Raw genomic sequence first — 25552 nt, 5'->3', positions numbered from 1 at the left:
AGGAAAATGTTTGATGAGGTAACATTGCTTAACTAAGTAGTAGTTTGTTTGCTGAGGTCTCTCCTGTTTATTTTTGAGTGTTATGCTGTTACCAGTGCTTTCCAATGGTTGCAGTTAACTCCTAAATCCCTGCACTGGGGGAGCAGTAGGCTCCATGAAGCATATGAAAACAATACAAATGCAGAGTCAATCCATAATTCTGAAAAATGACTAAGCAGGTCAAGAATTAAAGGGTGAAGGTGCATGTTTTTTGCCTTACAGATAAGATTCCCTGATTACATGCAAATTGCACACACAGTTTGGGAGGAGCTTAGAACTGTCCTGATTTTTCTATTTAACAGGTTTTGTCTGAGATGGGGGGGTTCTGCAAACACAGCTTTGTGTGTTTAGGGAGGTTTTGCATCAATGCGATCTTACTATAAAATTTATTTAGCTGCAGGAATATTTACTTTATTTAGCTTTCCTGACTACCTGGGCTTGTGATCTGTAAAGGAATCTGTATTTTATGTAACACTTGTCCACATGTAAAAATGCTGCTTCTTGTTATATACTAAAGCTAACCTGTCATAGTACAGCTTCAGCTATTTGGTACTACTAATGGGTGCTATGTTTATAAATAATGCTCCAAAATGCTACAAGTAGTGGTAGGCTAGTTCTGTTGCTTTTGCTCTCTTAATTTGTATCCAGTTATCAGCTCACTTAAAAGTTGTGCAAAAGTGTAGAAACTTAATTGCCTTTTCCTCCTGTGTTTAGGGTAGTTTGTCAAGTGGCTTCTTCAGAGCGCTTACCAAAAATATTCCACAGCCTCTGAGAACCCTGCTGGCTGTTGGCTTGTTACCTTGAATATAGTTAAAAGAATTATTTTGGGCATCTGGAAAAGATGGGAAATGCCTGGTTGGAGTTCAAACCCATCCTTGGCCAGTGGTTAAATACTACTTTTTTTAGTTGTATTTATTGATTAAATACATTGGCTAAATTTCTCTACCTAGAACTGAAGACTTCCTAGTTCTTGTGATGAGGTAAACTTCTCTTGAGTTAAGTTTCTGTCGTTTATGCTGCTCCCCCTTCCTCTTCCACTCTTGAAAGATGTAGCTGGTGTTTTTACTGTTACCCTGACACTTCAGGCTGTGAGCTGGAGTGCTTCCTAGTCAGCCCAATCTTGTCTCAAAGATGGCTTAAAATTTGGCTTCTGAACAGGGCCTGTTATTCCTTCTCCCCCATCCTTAGCCCACACCCCCTTAGGTTCAGTAGAAAAAAATATCTCATTTTCTCCTAGTCATCTGTTTGACAGCTGCTCTGTAGCAACTTGTGAATATAAATCTTTTTTTTGCAGAGACGGGGGAGTATGCAAATCTTAATTCAGAAAAGAGTTCGCTTCAAGTACCCAGGGAAAAGCTCTATTTGAGTTGCCTGTTGATCTGTGCTCACTATGCAATACTAGGCTTGTTCACTCTGACACCGAAACAAGCTCTTTGAGGCCTGTTAAGCTCATTGGGTCAGTGGAGGTAGCTGGGGTTTAGGGATTGGAGATTGATACCTTTGATGGCAAGAGCTGTTGTAGACATACTTTCTCAATGAGAGCTATTTCTCATGAAAATAGAAAAAATCTGTCTTGGAGAGCAATTTCTTATACCTGTGTCTAGTTTAATTCTTCTACTGTTGTTTATTGTGTAGCATGCTCTTGATGTAGTAAGGCGTGTGATAAGGCTGTCTGGTCAGCGTCTACAGCTCTGGAGGGGTTTGCAGGTACTGAGTTCAGTTCAGCATAATTGTCTCTTAGCACTGTAAGCATTAGGAGAACTGATCATGTGTAGTGGTTTAAAATCCTTGTTATACAGAGACGTATCTCAGCAGTTCTGGTGAAGCTTACCTATTCTTCCCTTTCCATCTCTGTAGACTCAGTTCTGTTGTAGAAACTCCATTTCAGAGAATTGTGTGTTGTGACTCTTGTGTGAAAACAAGGCAATCCAACACGGAACAGAAGCTGGATGGAGCCTTACAGGAGGCAGACTCTTTGCTTTATGTTACAGGGTTTGCTTCATGCTCTTGTCATAACTTTCAATAGAGAGGTAGAATCTTTACTGTGATGAGATTTATAGCTCGTCATGTGGTCAGGATGCTGAGACCTGAGTTGTCTTGCACTGCTAGAATGTTTCTTCCTGATACTTGGATATGCAGCAGTGCTTTCCTGACTACCTGGGCTTATGACCTGTAAAGGAATTTTATGTAAGACTTGCCACGTGTGAAAATGATGCTTCTTGTTATATGCAGTACCAACCAAAATAATGATTTGGTATGTTATATCATAATTGGCACAGAACTAGACTGACAACTTTGAGGAAACTTGTGAGAAGATTCTTTGGAGTGCCAGTCCACTTTTTTAACATTTCCTCAGCACCAGCTGGCAGTTCTTTTCATTCCCTAGCAACTGGCTTAATTTCAGTTCAGTCATGATGAGGATAGAGATGGATCCTTTTATTGAAAGGAAAGATCTTTAGGCTCCTAGATCTCCCTCTCTCTAGAGAGAATGGAGACACTGTGGCACAGCCTGTCCACCGATCACAGTTTTGTCCTGTTCTTGACCCTTCTGTAATCTGGTTGTGGTAAAAAGTCCTCTTGTCACCATCACTTTCACCCAAGCAACATAGAATTTCCATGTTCTGGAGAAGCTACTGGCATAATTTTAAGAGGAAACAAGAAAGCACCTGGCAATGACCACATCTGACAGATATATTCTTTTGGGTGGACTACTACTCCAGCTGGTTTTGATTACTAGTTTTGAATTAGAATCAGTGTGTGAGAGAATGACTAATCTTACAATTATTTCTCTGGGTATTTGCAGCCAAGAGCAGTAGCATATGCTGAAATAAGTACATGGCAGGAATTGTGCCTACTACAGTTTGGGTTTGCTTTTTTTTCAGAACTGGTAAGGCTTGCATTAAGCTGTTTGCCATCCAGTGTTGTACCTGGTTTCTGCTAAAGGATTTCCCTAATGGGATAGAAATTGGTACATCTTTACTTGTCTTGAGCTGTTACCTTGCTTTTTGGAACTTGCAATTGGATAATCTTTTGACCATCTTATCAAGTCTGAGAAAACCAGGAAATAAAAATGCAGACTTTTGTCAGGAATCTTCTGCTTTCTGATTTGGGGCAGGACAGTCTCTTCTCTGGAGCTGGTCAAACAGTACCTGGCAAAACCAGATTGGAAATAAGGTGGTGTTGTTAGGTGTGATGTGGATTGTACTATTAACCTACCTTCCAGAGTACAAAGTTAATCTTCTTGATGTGTGAGCTTATCGTTTAGACTTTACTGGGACTTACGTAGCTAATGTAATCTACTATATACAATACCTGCTTCTTTGATACTTGCTCATTCTGTAGGTTGGGAAGTGAAGGCTGCTGAACAGCACCAAGTGTCTTAGGAATTTAGACCAAACTGAAATTATACATAGGAGTCAACACCTGAATGTTGAGGTAACTGGTGTTCAGTTAGGTAAGATACTGGCATCTACGTGACAGTGGTGCTTGTCCTAAGCAAGTTACAGTAGCTTTAGTTTAATAGAAATGTCAGATTTCGGCTCTGTCAGAGGATTTCTAAACTGCTGTGTTTGTGCTTATCTCACGATCTCTTTTAGTCTATATCTAGATGCAGAGCTCCAGTGGTTGGTGGCAGTACTAGTTAGTTATCAAATGGATGCTGTCATCAGGACACAGTTGCCTACTTAGGTTTCAGTTTTGTACGAAGAGGGAAGATCTGTTAGTAACTGAAGTGTAGCACAGGCAGTAGATTCATTAACATGCACCTGCTCTTTTGCAGATTCAGAATCGGAAAAATCATTAAGTGGGTTTGAAACAACAGCCTACTCATTAGAGGACAGCATGGATTCAAAAGATACAATAACTCCAAGCATGTCTGAAGAAAAGGTTTGTGGCAGTGGGGAGTCGCTGTCTAATGGAATCAAAAAACACAGGTAGGATGTTGCCTGTTCTTAAGGTGTTACAATTTGCGTTAATATGAGTAAAAGACCAGCAATCTCTGAGAAGCTAACTGAAAACTTTTTTAAAACTTTGTTAAAGATGATTGAGAAATAGTTGGCTGGGCTATGATTTTATAAAGAATATTTTTTCAAGGCTATTGTGCTCCTTCACGTCTTGCTTTTCGGTGATCATATCTGAATAAGTAAAAACAAATTAAAGTGCTATGTGAAAATGGTCACGCTTGTTTTTTCAGTAGATCTTATTGAAATCTATGTGGATTTTAATTCCTTCATGTATCTTTAATGACTTGTGCCTCCTATTGCCTCTTTAATTTCCAGTCATTTGATCCTTCAGTTGGTATCGGGAATGAATGAAAAATATTGGTAGACTGGCATCAGAAACTCAAATGTGAACAAAGGGAATCCTATTCTATAAGTCTCATCTATGTTTTATATGCTTATTTTGTGTTGTCAAATGATACATTTTTGTTTGTTTCCTTGCCCATAAAGGAGGACAATAGATCTGAGTTAATGAGATGTAACAGACACCACTATTCTCAGGTTTCAGTGAAGGGGCAATATGTTTGTGCTACAGGTCAAGCCAGACTTCAGTGAGTTTCAAAAGGACTATTTTGGAAGCGTTCTGAATGTGTGGAACAACGGTGACACTCAGATTTCTATAAAAGCAGGAAATTCATAGTTAATATGTAAGCAAGCAAAACATGCTATAGTTACTTGTTATCTTAAATAGTTAAATTGCAGTGTCTGAAGTATGTGGTAATGCTGGAGACCTGATGTTTCAGAGTTCACTATCTGCATGTATATTCCTCCCATAACAGGCAAACACTAAAGCAAATGAGAGCTTGGGTGGAGTAACAGGGTGGTTTGGGAAGGTAACAAAGCAGCTGACTAAGCAGGGTTGATCTGAGCTCTTGTGCTGTTAGCAAGGGTGCTATTCATGGCCTTGGCTAAGTGCCTTTCCTAATTAGAGCAGGAAGTTCAGGGGTGGAGGAAGGAGGCAGTAGGTGAATGTGGACAGCTGAATTGCATTCATTGCCTTGGAAACAATGAGGAGAAAGGAGACAATTCATGATCAGCATGAAAATGATGCATGTTGGTGTGCATTGTCTGAAAAGTTTTAATAGGAATTGATCTGTTTACTGTGAAAAAGAAAACTAGGCAAGTTTCTGTAATGCTGCACTGTGTTGTCAGGACTGTAGGGAGCAGGTGACTGGAGGAGCATTTGAGATCTGCTGGTTTTATAAGGGGTAATAAAGAGTAATAATAAGCAGGTACCTCTGTGTAAGCTGTGGTTTTGAGTTGTGTGTTTAAGTAGTAAAGAGTATGGGATGTTAAAATGCATAAATTGGCTGGCAAATAATTTACTGCTGAAGAAAAGTGGAAACATCTGTTCTGCATATAGCTGGGAGTGTGTGCTCATACTTTGCGACTAAATGGCTATAGAGTATGTTCTAGATTGAGCTACAGTGTCAAGCTTTTTTTACCTGGCACCTTGGCGACACACAGGGATTTGTACACAAATATACTGATGCAAACTGTTTCTCCCCAGAGCTCAGCTAATTTAAATTTTACCTCCACGAGAACCTTCTCAGGGGATGGGAGTTGTATGGTGTTTCTTGCCTCGTTTGTTTGGCTTGGTACAGGATCTGTTTGTGTCTAATGGCAGTTCTGACTTCAGAACTGTTACCTGGAGCTGCTGGCTCCAGTTTGTCTCTTCTGGTTTTGGGGCTGGTTAGAGGGCGTGTGGCCAAATGGACATCATCTATGATGCCACTGATACGCTTTTCAGAGCAGAAATCTTAACTACCTGATGACTAGCAAAGTGAGGGGATCAGAACCTTTTGACAGCACTTAATTCCATCCTTAAACCCTTGGGTTTGCCGTAACTGACTTGTGTTTGTGTTAGCCACATGGAAACAAGTCACTTGGAGAATAGATCAGATTAATTTGTGCATAAAATCTTGATGCCTTCCTGTAGTTCCTCAGATGAGTAGAGGATCTGCAGCTGCATGTGGCTTGAGAGTACCTCTAACACTGATAGCAGTCAGTATAAATAAGGCTATTTCCTACCTTTATCTACAAAAGTACCGACCTGTCAGTGTCACCTCTGTGTCTGGGAAGATCATGGAATAGATCCTCCTAGAAGCTATGCTAAAGCACAGTGAGGACAGGGAGGTGATTAGAGACAGCCAGCATAGCTTCACCGGGGCATGTCATGCCTGACCAACTGCATTGGCGTGGGGCAGCCATATAAGTGGGCACAAGAAAATCAGCAGATATAATCTTTCTGAACTTCTGTAAAGACTTTGACACGGTCCCCACAACATCCTTTTCTCTAAATTGGAGAGTTATGGATTTGATGGATGGACTCTTCGGTGGATGTGGAGTTGGTTGGATGGTCACATTCAGAGCAGTGGTCAATGGCTCAATGTCCAGATTGAGATCTGTGACAAGTCGTGTTTCTTGGGCATCCATACTGGGACCGGTGCAGTTTAATATCTTCAGTGATATAGACATGGAGATGGAGCACACCCTTGGCAAGTTTGCAGATGACATGATGCGGAGTGGTGCGGTTGCCACAGTGGAAGGACAAGATGTCATCCAGAGGAACGTGGACAAGCTGGAGAATTGGGTCTGTGTGAACCTCATGAGGTTCAACAAGGCCAAGTGTAAGCTACTACACCTGGGTCAGGGCAATCTGTGGTTTCAATACAGGATGAGAGATTATGTGGTTGAGAGCTGCCCTGCAGAGAAGAACTTGGTGCTGGTTGTAGCTTGATGTGAGCTGGCAATGTCTGCTTGCTGCCCAGAAGGCCAACCATATCCTGGGCTGCATCAAAAGAAGCGTGGCCAGCAGGGCAAGGGAGGTGATTCTGCCCCTCTACTCAGCTCTGGTGAGACCCCACCTGGAGTATTGTGTCCAGTTCTGGAATCCTCAACATAAGAAGGATGTGTTGAACGGGTCCAGAGGAGGGCTACAAAGATGATCAGAAGGCTGGAGCACCTCTGCTATGAAAACAAGCTGAGAAAGTTCAGGTTGTTCGGCCTGGAGAAGAGCATACAACAAACCTGGGGCAGGGACTGTTCACAAAGGCCTGTAGTGATAGGACTAGGGGCAATGGGTATAAACTGGAGAGGCGCAGATTTAGACTAAACATAAGGAGGAACGTCTTCATGATGAAAGTGGTGAGGCATTGGAACAGGTTGCCCAGGGAAGCTGTGGCTGCCCCATCCCTGGAGGTGTTCAAGGCCAGGTTGCATGGGGCTTTGAGCAGCCTGGTCTGGTGGGAGGTGTCCCTGCCCATGGGAGACGTTTGAATAAATCTGTTGGTTCCAAGAAATTAAGTGTTGAAACATACAAATAATATAGATAAGATAGGTGAAACCAGTGCTGCTTGTTCTGATTTTTCTTAAATGTAATTTGCATCCTACTGATTGTTCATTGAGTATTAAGTAAAAAATGAGGGTGATGCAACTTGTAGTTTAGGTTGATGTGAAAATGTACTTAATTTTTGAAAACTTTGTGGGAGAGGATTTGAGAAATAGGAGAATAATAAATTAAATCTGGAAGAATTCAAATCATTTCTGCTTAAGAGGGAAATTTTTAATCTGAGCCAAACAAAAAAGGGCAAACAAACAGCTTCTCCCTCCCCCAACCCTTGCACAAAAATGTTTTGTAGCAGCTGCCAACATTTAGCATCCATTTATCACTACTCTTTGCCTCTTATTTCCGAGCTTTTGTAGTCAGCTTTCTCTTTGGTCCCCCTCATCGGGACCTTTGAGAATGCAAACGTGCTTGTCTTTTGGCTTTTTGGGAGCCAGGAGGCTTTGGTTAGGTTTACATGAAGAGCAAGCTAAACATGCCTCTTTATACCACATGTCTTTCCACGCAAGCTTCCTGTAGTATCTGATCTATTGTAGGTTATGCTGCAAACAAGTGTTTTTAATTTAACTATCTTAAATACATCTTATCTGTTCTACTGCATAGAAATTGCACCAGATGTTTTTGTCACTTAAAGCTAAAATTAACTTCCTGAGTTGTTTCTAAAATTGACATCTGGAAGGACATTCTTGACTTCAGAAACCTTTCCCTCAATCACAGAATGTGTCAAGGTTAGTGGATTTCACATCTTGGCTGCCTGTCACTTTTCCACATGTCCTTACTTGTCCACAGGATCTTTCTTGGTGGCTTAAAACTGCTTTGATTCTTCAGTATGTGGGTTATACAGAGAAAAGAACTGACTCTCTTATAAGATTTGGCTGGTACATGTAAGAAATACGGATGAATGGCTGAAACTGAATTTAGCTGCTTTCAAATAATCAAACAAATTGAATGCATGAGCAGGTTAGCTTTAATGAAAATCTAAGTTTTAATATGTAAGGAAAGCAAGCCCTGTGTATACTTTTGGCAAACTAGAACCACATCAGTGTGTTTTATATGCAGGGCATACAAATACACATTCTGCCTTCATTAAAGAATATATAGAAACAATAAGTAAACACTACAAATGAAGATAAGACTGAATACTTGGTGGACACTGTCCTCTCCTGGACATTTGTATGAAAGCATGCACAGAACTGTTCTATACTTACTGTTCAAGATGGTCTATTTCATGAAATATTTTCATAAAATATTTTCATGAAATCAGAGTGAGTGATACAAAGTTGGTCACTTAAAATAAATTCTCCTATCCGCTCATCATCTGCATGGGAGCTGAGTAAAACAAGTCACTGTTAGGCCATTAACTAATTGCTAACGAAATATGGTTTGGTACCATGAGGCATTCAAGCATATGACAGGGTTTTGGACTGAGTGGGGCTTGTTTTGTTCTAAGGAGCTTTTTTTGGTTTTGTTCTTTCTGAAAACTGAAGCATCAGTCTTGCTGAAGGTATTTCAGTAGCAGATCGATATGGCAGGTAACACAGTAAGCAGGGCTACTGAAACTAACAACCTGATTAGATTTATTTTTGTTTTTCTCTTGGCAATGTTTGTTTATCAGAAACAAGTGGAAGAGGCAGCTCCAGCGTGTTCACTCTAGAAATGATATTGCTTTAGCTGCTTTAAGGGCAGATGAGGCTGCCTTGGTTAGTAGGGCAGCACGATTGTTTAGACAGAGTTAACTAAACTTTGAAACTTGAGTAGTTCATGCAGTTTGAGTGCACTTTAGCTAATTCCTCTCTGTTGAGAATTTTACTGATTGTTAATGGTTTAATGATCCAAACACAGAATTTGGTGGTGGTGTGGCTTTGATCTATATGCCTATCTATCGGGTAATAGTTGAGCTGGTAAGCAGCAGTAAGAAAACGGAACAAAATCTGTTTGACTTCGTAGACTTATAGTGTCCTGAGTTGGAAGGGAACTCACAAGGATCGAGTCTATCTCCCGTCCCTGCATAGGACAACCAGAGCATTCACACCATGTGTCTGAGGGCGTTGTCCAAATGCTTCCTGAATGTTGTCAGGCTTGGTGCCATGACTGCTTCCCTGCTAGGGAACCTGTTCCAGTGCTCCACCGCCCTCTGGATGAAGAACCTTTTCCTAATATCCAGCGTAAACATCCCCTGGCACATCTTCCTGCCATTCCCTCAGGTTCTATCATTCTTCATCAGAGATCAGCGTCTCCTCCTCCTCCTCCTCCTCCTCCCATTGTGAGGAAGCTGTAAACTGCAATGACGTCTCCCTTCCTTCTCTTCTCCAGGCTGAACAGATCAAGTCACTTTAGCCACTCTTCATACAACTTCCCTAAACACTTCAACTTTGTGGCCCTCCTGGACACCCTCCAATAAAGCTGAGAAATACAGGCTGTATTACACAACCTAAATGACAATCTTGAAAGTACTTTTAAGACCTCAAGATGTGTCAGCCCCTAGTACAGGCTGCTATGGTTTGTTCTTTAATCATGCTGGTTTTTCTGTTGTTCTTGAGGGCTGATTTTAATATAGGCAATGAAAGTTATTGCCCTTCCTTGACAGCATACAGGTGACTAGCAAAATACTACTCACTGTTTAATCCTCACATCTGTTCAGACATAGTTAACATCGCTGTGTACCTCTTAAGAAAGGATTTACTATCTTATTGGTGCTATTCTGAGAACACTGTTCTCATAACGGATGTAGAAATTCTCTTCCACTGCCCTTACACAAAATGAAGGGAGTTGATCTGGTTCTGGTTTTGGAGAAATTTGGGTTTCTGCACGGGTAAAACAGTTTAAATGCTTCAAAGTAGCGCTGTTGTTCCCTTTTGGTTTTTTAAATTAAAATTTGAAAAGCTCTTCTTTTCGAAGAGGAGTATTTGGGTTTCTCAGTCATAGTAATGGAAAACTTATTTCTGCTTTCTTCCCTGTCCTTTCCGCAGAACAAGCTTGCCGTCCCCAATGTTTTCCAGGAATGACTTCAGTATCTGGAGTATCTTAAGGAAATGCATTGGCATGGTAGGTAATCAAAAACTTAAATAAAACAAACCCAATAAACTACTTCTTCAATTTTCTTCTTCTCCCTGCCCCTTAGTATCCCCCTCTCCCCTGTGGTGTTACTGGCCAGACGGTGGCCAGATCTGAGTTTAGCTACTTGGCACATAATCTGCTTCCAGCTAAGGATGAATTGAGAGGAGTTCTTCTCTCCACTAGATCCTGCAATTGGCTGAAAGTATTTACTACTGATAAACCTCTGTCAGCCTGTAACAGTAACCTACAGAAGGGAATGTGTGTGTTTAGTTGCTGTTTTCTCTTCCTCCCCTGGCTGCAGTTAGAAACAGCACCAAGCAGTGAGATGTAGAAATACTGGGGAATGCTGGTATTGGCAGCTCCAAGTCTCCTGAGTTGTTGTGAAGCATATGAGGCTTCTCAAAGTGGCATTAGCAGAAAAGTGTTATAACCTGAAAATACAAATTGCAGATTGAAAGCCTGTCCTGCTTAACCTCTGTGCAGGAAAAAAAATCCATAAGGGTGGATTGTACCAAAGTATCTGCCAAAGCTGTTCGTGCTGGATGCTGCTATTATGGTTAAGAACAGTGCTGTTTACTGTGCATATTGCCAGTGGTCAAACTATATGCTTTTGATTTGCTGCTGCAGGCAGTTTAAAACATTGCTATGTTATGCATTCAGAGGGCATGCTTTCTAAAAATGAGAATAAACAGCATCTAAACTACAGGACTTCTTTTAAAATTTCTATTCCTGTTACAAAAATTCCTTTTTTTATGGTACAGTATGTTTTTATTCCTGCACCACCATGTTTCCCTGTCCTTTCTCATCCTTCTTCCCTCACCTGCCGCAAAAAAGATAATATGTTTAAGTAATTGGATTCCCTATAGCTATTTTAAGAGTAATAAATAACTTAGTCTTTAAAAGGCTCCTTAATACTTCATTCTATTGTTTCATCTCACCTTCTTAAATCATTTGTTGATAGGAAGTTTGTTTGATATTTGGTTTTCTTTTTTTTTAAAAAAGTAGCCTTAATGTCAACACAGGCTTATCAAGCTGTAAGGGATGTACAGGGTATTTTCCTTCCAGCATTAGCAGAGCCAGGTCAAGCACATTGCATTAGCAGTAAGAGCATCATTTATTTTTGTAATAAGCCAATTATGCTGACCTGCAGTAACCCGAGTGTATCTAGTAGCTTGTTTTTTAACACAAGTTTTATTTCTGCATCAGGAGTTGTCGAAGATCACAATGCCGGTTATATTCAATGAGCCACTGAGCTTTCTACAGCGACTTACAGAGTATATGGAGCATACATACCTCATCCACAAAGCCAGCTCACTTTCCAGCACGATTGAGCGAATGCAGGTACTTTGGGTGTGATAATGTGCTAGCTCTTGAATGCTTTGAGATTTTTTTCTTCATAGGTAGTCTTATTATAGGAGGAGCTCCTGTAATTTGCAGCTTGTCCGATTGTCATATTCATTAACCAATTTTGCTTATCTAGGAAAAGGTTTTGCTGTTCCTAAGGCTTGCTTTTCTAGCCTTTTGATTAAAACTGTTTATTCTCTGGCCTTGCAAGCAGAACCTTGGCTAAGCCATTTCAGAAGAATCATTCTGTAATACCATGGCTGCTGTTGATACTTGATAAAGACTGAAAGCTGAGATATTAACAGTGTGTGCTTAATCTTTCAAATAGTGTGTTGCTGCATTTGCTGTGTCTGCAGTAGCCTCACAGTGGGAACGTACAGGGAAGCCATTCAACCCATTGCTTGGAGAAACATATGAATTGATCAGGTACTGAACAGAAGATGCAGCGGAGAATGGTGTTCTGTGTAACTGATGTTTCATGAGATGTGTCAGGTAGCTTGCAGTCTGCTCTTTGGCTTGTAAGATTGCACCCGTTCTCCTCGCAGCTGCTGGAGGTGCTTGCAGTGCATGTTGGTGTTCAGCAACGTACCTTCCAGTGAAGGGCAACTACTTTACTTTTCAACTGGGAGCAGGCAAATGAAATTTACCAGGTTTAAATGCAAGTTTTGTTTACAAAAATGGTTCGGGTTTTTTTTTCTGTAATCTTCTGAATTAGAACATGCATGGTACATAAGTGGGGCCTTAGAATATTGTAATATTTATTATCTGTGTGTCCAAAATACAAATAGGCATTCCTAGTCTATCAGTGTGCAGCTGAAGTTAGTGCAGTTTTTTCTCTCCAGTGAGGTTTTGGCCTGTGTTTATGGTAAAGTTTATGAAAGAAGGCACTATGAAAAGTAATTATATTGGCAGATTGTTACTTTTTTACATTATGTCTTTATGAGGATTTTGTGTTGATCTATCTTTTTGTTTACCTTAGGGCTTTATTATAACTCATGCAGTGAGTACAGCAGCTATGCACGTGTCCAAGTATCTGTTTCACTCTGGGGAAAAAAACTGCAACTTCACTGTACTTGATACATAAACGAGTGGGTTTGGTTATCTTTATTTTGCAGAGATGATCTTGGATTTAGACTTCTCTCAGAGCAAGTTAGCCATCATCCACCAATCAGTGCTTTCTATGCTGAAGGTTTAAATAATGATTTTGTGTTTCATGGATCAATTTATCCCAAACTCAAATTCTGGGGCAAGAGCGTGGAAGCAGAACCAAAAGGCACAATGACTTTGGAGCTTCTTGAGTAAGTTGATAAGTACTGATTGCACAGTGGCAACATCTGGGATAATTAGAGTGCATTAGAGTCTCATGGCTTAGAAATGGGCATGTCTAACACTTGCATCCTCATGTTTGGCTGATCACTTTATGGAGAGGAGGAGATGAGAAGATGAAAGGAACTGCCATTATTTTTCCTGGTATACTGCTTATTAATAGTGGTGGTGGTTGGGGTTTGTATCTGTTTTGGCAGATGTCCGGACATCAGTCCTACAAAGATTAGCACACAGAGTCCTGTTGGCTTTCCTCATGTAATTTAGGGCTAATAGTAACTGCACTGATGTGGCTGTTTTAGATAAAGTCTGTAGCAAGTTAGTAAACTTCTTGGGTTTCCTGACATCTTCCCTTGCCTGTTTCAAAGCTTGGTGCCTTTTATAGATGATGGCTTGTTGCAGAGGTGTCATCCCATACAAGTTACAGTATTTTGATTTTTATTCCCTTCCTTTAGACACAATGAAGCCTATACGTGGACAAATCCTACGTGCTGTGTGCATAACATCATTGTGGGCAAACTTTGGATTGAGCAGTATGGAAATGTGGAAATAACTAACCATAAGTAAGTTAAGAGTGTGAGTGCTTTCACTTGCTCCAAGTTTGAAGAGGGAAAGCATTAGGAAGTAATTAGTGCCCTCTTGTTCTGCCTTTAGAACTGGTGAGAAATGTGTACTAAGCTTCAAGCCCTGCGGCCTCTTTGGGAAGGAGTTGCACAAAGTTGAAGGCTACATTCAGGACAAAAGGTAAAGCTTCATTCCTAATAGGAAACGAATGTGACTGTCCTCTGTTTCTGATGGGAGTTATTAAAGGAATTCAGTTTTATGTGGACTGTCAGGGGGCACAAACCTGCAACAGCAAGACTTTGAATTGTGCAACATGAGTTTTAAGAGTTGCTTTCAGAAGTTCTTCTTTCAATTATTTCTGTCTGAAATGATGAAATAAATCTCTTCAGGCTCCTTTGTAAACTTAGTCCTTTCTTTGACAGCAAAAAGAAACTCTGTGCGCTGTATGGGAAATGGACTGAGTGTTTGTACAGTGTTGACCCAACCACATTTGAAGCTTACAAAAAAAATGACAAGAAAAACACAGAAGAGAAGAAAAGTAGTAAACAGGTATTAATCACACAGAGTTCATGTCTCAAAAGCTAAATATTTTTGTAACATTTAAGAGCATTAAGATTTCTTTTCGCTTAATATCTCTTTCTTAGTAGGATACAGAAGGGATTGGATGAGTGCCGGCATTAAAGGATAAAATGATTCCTCTCTCCAGGATTTGTATTTAAACTTCCCAAAACTTGGAGTGTTCTAAATACTGTCTAGTTCATGACCTGCCTCTTCCTTCCAAGTCACATAGAAGAAATAGCATATCCATTAGTTGGACCATGGTTCTGATCATATATGATAACATTTATATTCTGATAGGAGGATTTGGGCTCCTGGAGGCAGTGTAGACTAGTTTCTTATGTTGATAGAAAGTCATTTTCCAGCTTCTTATGATGAATTTCTGTTGCTTTCTATTAAATCTTCACAACCATAGAAATGATGGGGGTTTTGCTACACAATTGCATTTTTTTGGCGGGTAGAAATATCATTCTTGATTCTTCTAGATTTCTGATCAGCAATGTGGTTTGTGTAAGGTAAATGTTGGTGGTAACAACATACACCTTGATAAAGAATTACCACTCACATATTAGCTTAAAGCAGGTATTGTTTTCCTTTGGTGACTGCAGTCAGAGGGTTTTTTCCTGTTGATTTGGCTGTTGGTAGTTTTTATACTTAAAAATGAGATGGAGAACTCTGAAAGCAGTTGTTCCTGTACAGCTTCAGATGGTTGCTGTGTCTGGTATTTGCTCCAGGGCTTGTCGTCACGAGAGTGCAGAAACACTGGGGATTACTACTTCTCTTCAGCTCTCTTCCCATGAGCTCTAGGGAGAAAGAGCAAAGAAAAACATAAGCTCTGTCTTTGTTCATCTACCACTTTGCATTTTCAAAGTGTTTAAGATGATCTTTACTTCTCGTTTCAAAATGAAACATCCTTTAGCCTTGAGAAGCGGAGTCTGAGGGGTGATCTTACTGCTCTCTACAACTACCTCAAAAGAGTTTGTAGAGAGGAGGGTGCTGGCCTTTTCTACCAAGTGACAGGGGACAGGACAAGGGTGGGAATGGCCTTAAGCTGGGCCAAAGGAGGTTCAGACTAGATATGGGAAAGAAATTTTTCACAGAAAGGGTCATCAGGCACTGGAGCATGCTGCCCAGTGAGGTGGTTGAGTCACCATCCCTGAAGGTGTTTAAAAGGCGTGTAGGTGAGGTGCTCAGGGGCATGGTTTAGTGGTAGGTAGGAATGGCTGGAATCAGTGATCCAAGAGGTCCTTTCCAACCTGGTGATTCTGTGATTCTATCCCATTGCATAAAGCTGAAACTGCAGTATTGCTTTGACTCTAGAAAAGCATGCTTTTTCTACTCATTTAACAGGATTATTTTGGTGGAGCAAACTGAAAGCTTTGAAGCATGCTGTGAATCAGTAGTCTTTGAATATGTATTCCCACTGCCCCCTTGTGTTTGAGGAGTTGATATTTGGTTTTTTAACATTTAGGTGAGCCAAGTCTCATGTATAATATCTGGATGTGGTTTGTCCCTTCCTGGTAGTGAATGATTCATTCAGGCCTGGAAGTTCATGGCCTTTTAAACTTCTCCCAGATAGAATTTTCAGATTGATTTAGTATTTTTATAACTATTCCTTCATGTTGTGTTGCTACTGATGAGGAATTGCTTCTGTCTCCCTTTAGGGGACCTGCTTGGATACGAGTCACTTTGCAGCTTACCCCAGATCTCTTTGGTTTTCACAGTGATAAAACTTCAGGAAAAATAATTTTGCAGGGAGCTAGACAAGACTTAATGTATGCAAAGGTGATGTTTTACCAGCTTCAGAAGAGTTATAGACCTGGGCTTAGACAAAGGTGATTCTACTTTGAATAAACTAGAGCCTTTTTAAATCAAGATTCATTTTGTGCAGAATTTTCAGTGCAAATACATGGCAGAGCATAATGTAAGGCAACGGCAACTGCCCTCCTGCTTTCATCATTTGCAAACACCACAGCTCTTGTTTACAAACACCACATCTCTCGCTTTGGCAAAGTCTGTTACTGCCCTCCGACAATATACTGAAGAGGTTGAGTAGTATTGAGCATGGAATATGGATCATTGAGGCAAAAGCATGTGAAACCCCACATTTTACCTGTTTGTAGTTCTTATGACATTTTTAAAATTGTATGTACAACAAGGCACAAATTGCAGTGTGTATTGCAGCCTTTCTATCAAACTCGGTTTGGAGTTTGACGGTCAGATATTGAAGTGTCTTTGCTTTGATATAAGGATATCTTTCTGATCCGTTCTGTTTCAAAATCCCTGTTTCTGAACAATTGATCAGCATCCCTTTTAAAGGGTAGAGTGCAAGTTACCAGCACAATTCAGATGTAGTCAACTAAAAGGTTTCTTCATCTTCCTAATGACTGAGGTATGCCTGTAATGACCTGGTCTGCCTGTTCTGGTTACTGCAACCTGCTCATTATTAAAAGTGCTGCACCCAAGTGCTCCACAGAATATTTAATATTTGCTAATTTTCTTGGAGACAAAATATATAAATCAACTTTGAGGACAAGAGAGTCCAGTTTGGGTACTGGATTTTTTTGTACTAAAACATCACTTTTTGTTATCTGAAATAACTTTCAAAGAACAAACTTAGTAGTAGTGGGATTAAAGCTGTTGGCATGTAGCTGCCTTTAAGTTCAACTTTAGTCTCCAGCGATCTCTGAAATGTACTTCTGGTTTTAGCTGTGATAGTGACACCATTTTTTCTGGGGAGAGGTGCATTCGTTGTTCAGCTGGCTTTAGTTCAGTTTTTAACATGTGCTTGTGTGGCAGAATTAATGTCAGCAGTATTGGACCCTGGCTGCTTTAAAGCTCTGTGTTAAAAGGGTGAAATTTCAGACTAGTTCAGGTCGTATCTGCATTGTGATCACCAGTTATTCTCTACTGCCCTAGTAGCCCTGGGTGGAGTTTTTTCCCTTCCTGGGAAAAGCATTTCATACTCCTGTGGCTGCAGCTGCCTCAGATTGTGTATGTCAGCTTTCATAGGGTATCTTTCCCAGACACAGGAGCTAATCTAGGGTATTTGTTGAATGTGTGCAGTTTGCCATTTCAGTAGTATAGTGGTCAACAGAATGGAAGGTTCCTCTGAGCAAGAAGCAGTAGCATAGTGCTTTTTGTTGTACACAAACTGAAGACAGCATTTGCATTGTGTGCTTTTTTCCTTTGATGCAGAAGGATTAGGAACATGACTTCTATTCTTCAATTATAATGGAGCAGTAATGGATTTAAATCAGGCATGCAAATGCTTGTATCTGAGGAAACGGGGCATCTCTGTGGTGTAAAATTTGACATTTCTTAATACTTGAGCATCCAGATTTTATCTATGAAGATGTTGATGCAAGAAACTATTGGTAGTCTTCCTTTGGGAGGGAGTTGGGAGCATATAGTCCATATTCATGCTGTTATGTTTCTTGAGGAGCATCTAGAAACTTTTTTGTTGCTGAAATTTCCTTGACCAAAAGTAATGTTGCTTGAGTTCCAGGGCTGGAATGAATGTGTAAATATTTTGACTCCAAAGAACATTCTTCCTTTGTGTGTGGCCTTTAGGTGAGCAATACTGAGGAACCAGATGAAATGCCGTTGCCGGATTCTGAGAGTGTGTATGTTATTCCTGGAAGCATTTTGTTATGGAAGATAACTCCAAGACCCCCAAATTCAGCACAGGTCAGCTATCCTTCTGCTTACTTAGTGTGCTATCCTATTATTTTATTCGTTTAACACAAAGGAAATCCATTTATCTTTTTCATTAACAAGTATGGATTTGCCTGTTCACTGCAACAAATTTTCCCACCACAATTGTAACTGTAGTGTGGAGTTGAAGAGATAACTGACACAGGCATGACTCTAGATTTAGCTGAAATTTCTTTGGAAAATGGGATGCTTCGTGTAGCTAGCAATATGTGGGATTTCCCCACCTCTTCTCTCTATTCTGGTCCCCCCACTAAGGCACCTACCTTGTGAGAAGTTTCTTCTGAAGAGCTTTATTAGAGGATAGGCACTTTCTAGGAGATGCTTGCAAAGCCTGTGTGTTGTGAGTTGGTGTTTGAAGAGCTGTGGAGCTGGAGAGACAGTGGGTGGAATACAAGGGTATGTGTGCAACTGGAAAGACAAAGAATTGGAACAAGAGAAGGTGTGCACTGACTGAGCACCTCTGAAGAGAAAATACCAGTGGGACTGGAAAAAAGATAAGAGAAGAAATAGTGCACTGTGTAATCGCATGCTGGCCTGGCTAAACAGAAAACACCAAGGATCACCTACAGTCTGTGTAGTTGTGCTGGTATCCCATGTATTCATATCTTGAGCGATTAATAAAAAAGCATTTGTATGATTGTTTTTAGACAGCAGCTTTCCCATGTAAGACTAGCAGCTTAGAGATGTTGTAAAGTCACAATCTCTGTCTCTGAATTTCAGATGTATAATTTTACTAGCTTTGCCATGGCTTTGAATGAGTTGGACAAAGAAATGGAGAGTGTCATTCCCAAAACTGACTGCCGGCTACGACCAGATATCAGAGCCATGGAAAATGGAGAAATAGGTAACTTCAGTTATTGGCAAAGATGGCTTTATTTTTTGTATAAGCGAGGAACTGGAAAAAAAACCAGAATTCAACATTCAGGTTGTTAGATGAACTGTTAAAGTAGTTACCCATAAAGGTATGTTCTTCCATGCTGCAGGACAGTAGCTCTTTACTGCAGCCTTCTGGGTAGTGGTTTGCTTGTAGTGCAAGGTGCATCACCCACCTCTACTGGGTCTGCTTGGGATAGAGAACTTTCTTCATGGCAGCTCATCTATGGTGCTGTGGTTTAGATTGGTGACCAAAGCAGCGTTTATAACACCTCAGTGTTTTAGCTGCTGCTGAATGTTTGCACAGGGTTAAGGTCTTGTCTCTTTCTGGGGTGGGCAAGAGGCTGGAAGGGGACACAGCTGGCCCACACTGACCAAAGAGAGAATTCCATACTGTGTAACATCATGCTCAGCAATGAATTGTATGCTGTGGGGAAGTAGCTGTTGCTTGGAGACTCGCTAGGCACAGATTTGGTGGAACGTAGTAAGGAGTTGCCTTTGCATCACTTTTCCTCCTTTTTCTCCCCCTCCATTCCCCCCCCACCTTGTTTCACTTAAAGTGTCTTTATCTTGACCTGTGAAGTTTTTTGCTTTTGCTCTTTAACTCACTGGGATGGGTTGGGGTGAAGAAGTGGCTTGAATGCTTAACTCCTGGCCAGAAACCCATCACACTACCTGCTTGCTTATCTTCTTATGAGTAAACAAGACTCTTAGGACTGTGAAGTTTGGTTTTTATTTTAGCTTTTGGGCTCTGCTCTGCTGTGTAGCCCTATAATTAGAGACTAGTCTAAGGAGAAAAAACTGAGCATCAAAAGGAAGTGGAAGTATTTGTGAACTTCAGTTTTGTTTCCATCAGCCCCGTGCTAAAGGAGTGTTTTGATGATCTAAGATACGCATGTGAAATGCTTTTTGAGGATTCAAGTATGAAGGAGATAACCTTCACCTAATTTGGTTCTTAGTCTGATTTACTCCTCAAACTTTCTGACAATTCCTTCTGCCAAATGGAAACAACCATCCTTGTTTAGGACCATGACTTATGCTACCTTAATATGTTAAAAAAGTTGAAGGGTGCTGCAGAGAGGCAATTCTTTGTGGTTTGGAATATTCACTTCCAAACCTGTGCAAACCTTAACAAGGAGGTGAACAGACTTCTGAAATTAATCTAGCATATCTTAATCAGTTTCCCTACTGAAATAATAAACTCTAGGTATTCCACCTCTCCTAGGTCACATTTGCTGTCATGGAAACATGTTTTCAGGGTCCTCAAGCCACGGATAAACATGTACTTTAGCAGTCTGAAAGACTGGAATTCCATTGGCTGATCTTGTGCCACAGCTGGCTTTTAGACTAAAGCAGAAGCTGTGTTGCACAGAAGGCTTAAATGGACAGCATTTACTACTTCCCTTATGTATTTGCTGGGTCAAATCGAGTAATGCATCTCTTACTGTAACTGCTTCTGTATTTTTGTGTATTTTTGCTCATTCAAGATCTAGCCAGTGAAGAAAAGAAGAGGCTAGAGGAGAAACAAAGGACTGCCCGCAAAAATCGTTCAAAGTCTGAGGAAGACTGGAAGACGAGGTTAGTGTGCATTCCTCTGTGTGTGTTGTCCTATAAAGGTTTTGAACATTGAGGTCAACTGCCAGTCCATGCCAGTGATGTGCAGTGTTGTCAGTATGAAGAGCAGACATCATCAGGTTTGGCAAAGCCACTTTTATGTTTGCAGGCTTGGTCCCTGCAGGCTGTAGCACTTCAAGAGAGAAGCATCAGGCTTGGATTCAGTCTCAGTTCCTTCCCTCTCACTGCTTGCACACCCAAATTCAAATAGAAACTATGTTGTCTTTTCTGAGCACCTCTTGGTTCTGACAGTACAAGGATGTTGCCACCAATTGTTACTTGTAAGGACTGTTGTTGCTGATTAGTTTATAGTTGTCTGAAATCTGCATGCTTGTCTGAAGAGAGGAGGAAATGCTTCCTCTGGTGAACTTGATAGCTTACCACACAAGACTTCTCAGGTTATTCTCGCTGTTGGCAATACTGTATTCCCACTGCAGACAGTTATTCTCAAAGTTGGTGAAATAACTTTATCACCTACATATCCAAGTTTTCTCCTTTCTGAGGGTTACTAACTACAAAAGTTAGACGAGTTAAGGGAAAAGTTAGTTGACAAGGGATCTGCCCAGGTGGCTCGTTGAATTTTTTAGTTTGGTTTTTTTTTTTGGTGGTGGTGGTTTTTTTGGAGTTTTTTTTTCACTATAAGATGAGAGGAGTCAGTTGGGAGCTCTTATGGGCAAGCTAAGTAGAAACTTTGAAAATATGGCCAAATTAATCTAGTTTGATCAGACAAGGTCTGTGTAAAAGTATAGTAATAAATTGCTTGTCTCTTCATAGAGAAAAAAACAGTAGGGCTAAACTCTAACAATAAGCAAACTTATCTCTTCCCTATTAACTAGATATTAATACACCCAGGCACTGTGGATTAAATATCTTTGAAATGTCTAACTATAAATCGCTTTTTTCTTTTTTCAAATGAAGTCACCCATCATCCCAGAGTCCCAGGTTTGGATATGTCTGCATTTGTCTTTCTTCCTGTGCCTGTTCTCTTGAAGTGTTTGGGTTTGTTTGCCCTGAGGCTGGTGGAAAATAACATCTTTGCAATGCTTCCAAGTAAATCTGTTCAGTGCTGAGCAGCCTTGTGCCTCCCCCTTTCTTTCCTGAATTCAGAGTGGTTCTGGCTCTCACCAAGTGTTTTCAAAGCAACGGATAATTATAGAGTGTTCTTCAAGGTGTCTGAAGTAGCTAAGGTGTAGCTAAGGTATAGGTCAAAGCACCCAAGGCTGATATGGGAAACTGGGGAATTCCTATGGGGGCAACTCACAGTAATGTTGGTTTTAGTGTATAATTGGTGCAGACACCATTCACAAGGCTCCTCAGTTGCTGTTGTGCAGGTACTGTACACCTGGTCAGCACTTGCCTGGGATATCCTCTAAGAACCCTTTGCTTACCAGGATGTTTCTTCTTAGGCAGAAAATTCTCCAGTTTCTTTAGTAGGAATGCCAGGTGTGACTGCCTCCAAAGGGTGGATGCCGAATGTGTAGGAAGAGTCATGCTTCAGGAGGAAAAAAAATGCATACTCTGAAGGGAAACACCTACCTGTTCCCAGAAGGTCAGCTGTAGGTCTTCATCTGCAGTGTAATATAAACTCAACTGCTGCAGTTTCCTTGCCACAGAAAAGCAGGCTTCTTACTTTGTTTAGTATAGTTGCTTCCTCATAAGGAAATTCTCCCAAGTGCTTAGTGATTTTTTTTTTTAAATTATTTGGAATCCACTTTAGAAGTGAGATCTCTTTCTGAAGAAGTGATTCATGTTGAACACGGTGTTTTCCACAGTGTTTTAAAGACTTATCAGTAGCCTGAAATACAGGAATGGTCTGTTCTTTTGGTGGAAACCAGTCCTGTCCTTCCCCCCATCACTTACCTGGTTGGATTATCTGATTGCTCTGGCTCTTCTAGGCATCTCAGACTTAATTCTTCCCATTGCCTTTCCCCTTCCTATTGAAGTTTGTGGTGACTGGAGGGGAGGGCACATGGTCCCGACCTGCACAAGTGTTGAAGGCACTAGTGAGGGATTGGGTGATAGAATTCCTCAATGTGAGAGAGGAGGTGACTGCTTATAGCCCAGCCTGTCAATGCACACTTATCTCTGGAATGAGCTGCTGTTACCTGTGATCTAGATGTACACGCACTGGCTGCTTTGAATTAGCTGACACATCCTGATGGAGGTGATGCAGTAGGGAACCTTGTGAAGTATCAGTGTTGAATGATTTCTGCCTTCTGTTCACTTCAGTTCACTTAACCAAGACAGCCGGAGAACCACTGTGTTCCAACTCTTGATTTTACCACCATGAAGATTGTAGAATCATAGAAGAGTTTGGGTTGGAAGGGACCTTAAAGATCATTTAGTTGCAACCCCTCTGCCATGGGCAGAGCCACCTCTCACTAGGTCAATGGTACAAGATGGTACAAAGCATTTCTTCCGATATGCATCTCAAATCTTTTGAGCCAAGCAAGACTTGCTTATCAGCTGCCTTGTTTTATTACATGACATTGCAATGCTGGTGGCCTTTATGCTTTTGTTTTTTAAAGAGATTGAGTCATATTTGGTCTGAATGTGCTTTAATTTCTGTTCTGAAACTTTATGGTACCATAGAGGGGAAAAGCTGAGTTAAAATGGGCTGCCTTGCGCACACGATTTACTTACCTAAGTGTGTTCATTGCAGTGAGGTGTATAAAGCAAGAACTGGCTTTTGTGGGCAGTGAAGTGGTGAAAGGAAGCTGGGGAGTGTATTAACCATGGAAACAGCTTCTAGCAAGCTGACTTGTGCCATAAACATGGCTTTGCAAAACACAACAGGTCTGGTACTGTGCAGTCCACTGGTGAGGCAGAAGATGGAGTAACTGGGACCAAACGCTAAAGTACTGCAGGATTGCTAGAAATGGGTGTGGCAGAGAAGGAAGGAGAACCAGTTTCTGTGCCACAGTGAATTGACAGGGTTGTGCTTGACACTGGGGAATGTTTGCTGGTTGTGTGGCCTTATTTTACAGATAGGCCTCTGCCCAAGGTTATAGGCACATGGACATGTAATCTGTGTTTGTACACATACAGTGCTTCCAGGTGAGGTAGGACAGGAGAGGGAAGGAAAGAAACAAGAGGCTCAACCTCAGTGTTTCTACCAGCTTAGCAAAAGCTTGATAGTGACTTCATGCAGATGGAATTAGCTTTCTGGGCATTCAGATGAGCCTCCCAGTGCTAACAGTGTAAAGTAACACAGTTAAGTTACAGCAAGCCAGGACTTTTCCTGCAGACTGTGTGTGGTATTTCATCTACGCTGAAGGTGTAGCTGGCACACTTGTTCTAAGTGTGTTGCAAAACAAGGCTTCATAAAAACAAGGGGAAATCTAGATCCCAGGGAAATAATGCTTTCCTTTTTTCAGGACTGCAGCGCTTGTGGTGTTTACATGTCTTGCAAAAACTGTTACTGCTTATGCATGCCACAATGACTGTTCACAACTGCTTTGAAATAAAACTGTACCTGCCCTTATTTTATGTGATAGTCTTGACTGCATCAAGTGACAAAATTCTGGTGTTGGTAAATTCACCTAGGAAACATTTAAGCTGTGTGGTGTATTGGGGAGATCCAGCCGCTGCAGATGACCTTATACTCGCTTATGAATTTAAAACCAAGAGGTCTTCTGTGATCGCAATAATAACTTTGAACAGTAAACTGTTGAACGCGCAGCAAAGCAGTTCTGAACTTTTAAATAGGTGTGTTAATAGCTTCACTAACATGCTGTATGTTTCCTTGCAGATGGTTCCACCAAGGCCCCAATCCCTATACTGGTACGCAGGACTGGCTTTATTCTGGCAACTACTGGGACAGAAACTACTTTAACTTGCCTGATATTTATTAAAATGCAATAAGTAGCCTGTGACTGATACAAATAAGTCTTAATTTGTTTTAATGCTTTCCCTTGTTTTACTTATCTCCTGAAAAAACCGACATGTTATCAAATAGAATATAAAGCATTTCCACAGTAAATCTGGTGGTACCTGATCTGCAGTCCCATAAGCAGGGGAATAATGTTTTCTGGCTGATGATGGGTCCTGTGGACAAAGTCAGTTGCCATGGTTTTGAGCTGCCCTGTGTGCAGAATACACCTATATTAGGTTGTGGTGTATGAGGGATAGAACACCTTCGACTGTTCTGTGAATACTTTCTTTCATAGATAAGATTGGCACAAGTAAAATTGGTTTTATTTATTGTGACATGGGAATGTTTAAAAGCACACACAGTAACTGCAATATTCTGTTCTTAAATGAAGAAGGGTGTGTCACTTTTGTAAAGATGTCATTTTTTTCATAAAGTGACTTTTCTTTTACTGAAGTAACTCCCTTGAATGGTGGGCTCTGGTCAGATTCCAGGAGCGTTCCTGTGTCTGGAGCATTAATGCGGTTGTAACATTACTCAGAGGTATTTATTCAATGTTTTGTGCAGTGTGTTTTGGATTTTGCTCTCCTGTTTTGTTACCAACCTTTCTGGTTTAAGGAATTAAGAGCCATTTAAATATCCATGGATTTGATTTGAATTGCACACTAGTAACAGGTTTTAAAAGAATCTGTTTCATGTACTAGAAGTTCTGGTGCCCAGCACCGCTCCAAAAAGAATGACCTAATCAGTCCAGGACCCAGCTGAAACACAGCTCGGGGACCAGGACCTGTCTCTGAGCTGTGCAGACTCCCTGGGAGGAAGTCTTGTGCATTTCAAAGGTAGTACAGCACCTAAGTGAGGCCTCCTGTGCACAGCTCCTTTACCCCTTTTCAGTGGGGTGCATTCAATCTTAGAGTGTAAGTTTATATTGAACTGTGTACAGAGCTTCTAGCGGGCAAACTGCTCTTTGTACAATATTTTAACTGCTGTCTGGAGGTTAGTGTTAATTGAATAATTTAATTGCTACTAAATAAAGGCTTCAAAACTACTTGCATCTGGTCTAAAGTTGAGTGGTGTTTGACAGCACTGACCATTTCTGAACAAGCCTGCTCTGAAACCTGCTGCAATGAAGTTGTTAGCGAGCTTCCCTCTGCTTTGAGGGCTTTTCTTTCCCTAAGGAGGAACTGTCTACTTAGAGAAGAGGGGGTTGCCTGGGGAACAGAGCACTTTCCTGGAATATGCAGTGAG

The 25552-nt window shown here is 40.9% G+C and overlaps 1 protein-coding gene across 5 annotated transcripts in view; it reads left to right on the top strand.

The window, feature by feature from the left end:
- The window catches only part of OSBPL1A (oxysterol binding protein like 1A), a 68884-nt gene extending 43532 nt beyond the window's left edge, over nucleotides 1-25352 (top strand). For 4 of the 5 annotated variants that reach the window (XM_069853975.1, XM_069853978.1, XM_069853977.1 and 1 more), the window contains 12 exons: nucleotides 3818-3971; nucleotides 10353-10428; nucleotides 11647-11781; nucleotides 12113-12210; nucleotides 12900-13082; nucleotides 13563-13670; nucleotides 13762-13851; nucleotides 14094-14220; nucleotides 17803-17919; nucleotides 18667-18790; nucleotides 20307-20397; nucleotides 24185-25352. In XM_069853975.1, coding sequence (XP_069710076.1) covers nucleotides 3818-3971; nucleotides 10353-10428; nucleotides 11647-11781; nucleotides 12113-12210; nucleotides 12900-13082; nucleotides 13563-13670; nucleotides 13762-13851; nucleotides 14094-14220; nucleotides 17803-17919; nucleotides 18667-18790; nucleotides 20307-20397; nucleotides 24185-24287 — 1406 coding nt within the window. In that variant the 3' untranslated portion in view covers nucleotides 24288-25352. Of the gene's footprint in view, nucleotides 1-3817; nucleotides 3979-10352; nucleotides 10429-11646; nucleotides 11782-12112; nucleotides 12211-12899; nucleotides 13083-13562; nucleotides 13671-13761; nucleotides 13852-14093; nucleotides 14221-17802; nucleotides 17920-18666; nucleotides 18791-20306; nucleotides 20398-24184 lie in introns of those variants that run through there. The other variant, XM_069853979.1, reaches the window with a different exon arrangement.
- Nucleotides 25353-25552: the final 200 nt, after the last annotated feature.

Source organism: Phaenicophaeus curvirostris, chromosome 3, assembly GCF_032191515.1.
Source record: "Phaenicophaeus curvirostris isolate KB17595 chromosome 3, BPBGC_Pcur_1.0, whole genome shotgun sequence".
Taxonomy (NCBI): Eukaryota; Metazoa; Chordata; class Aves; order Cuculiformes; family Cuculidae; genus Phaenicophaeus; species Phaenicophaeus curvirostris.
Note: the sequence above shows the minus strand (reverse complement) of the source record. Positions and strands in the feature narration are given on the sequence as shown.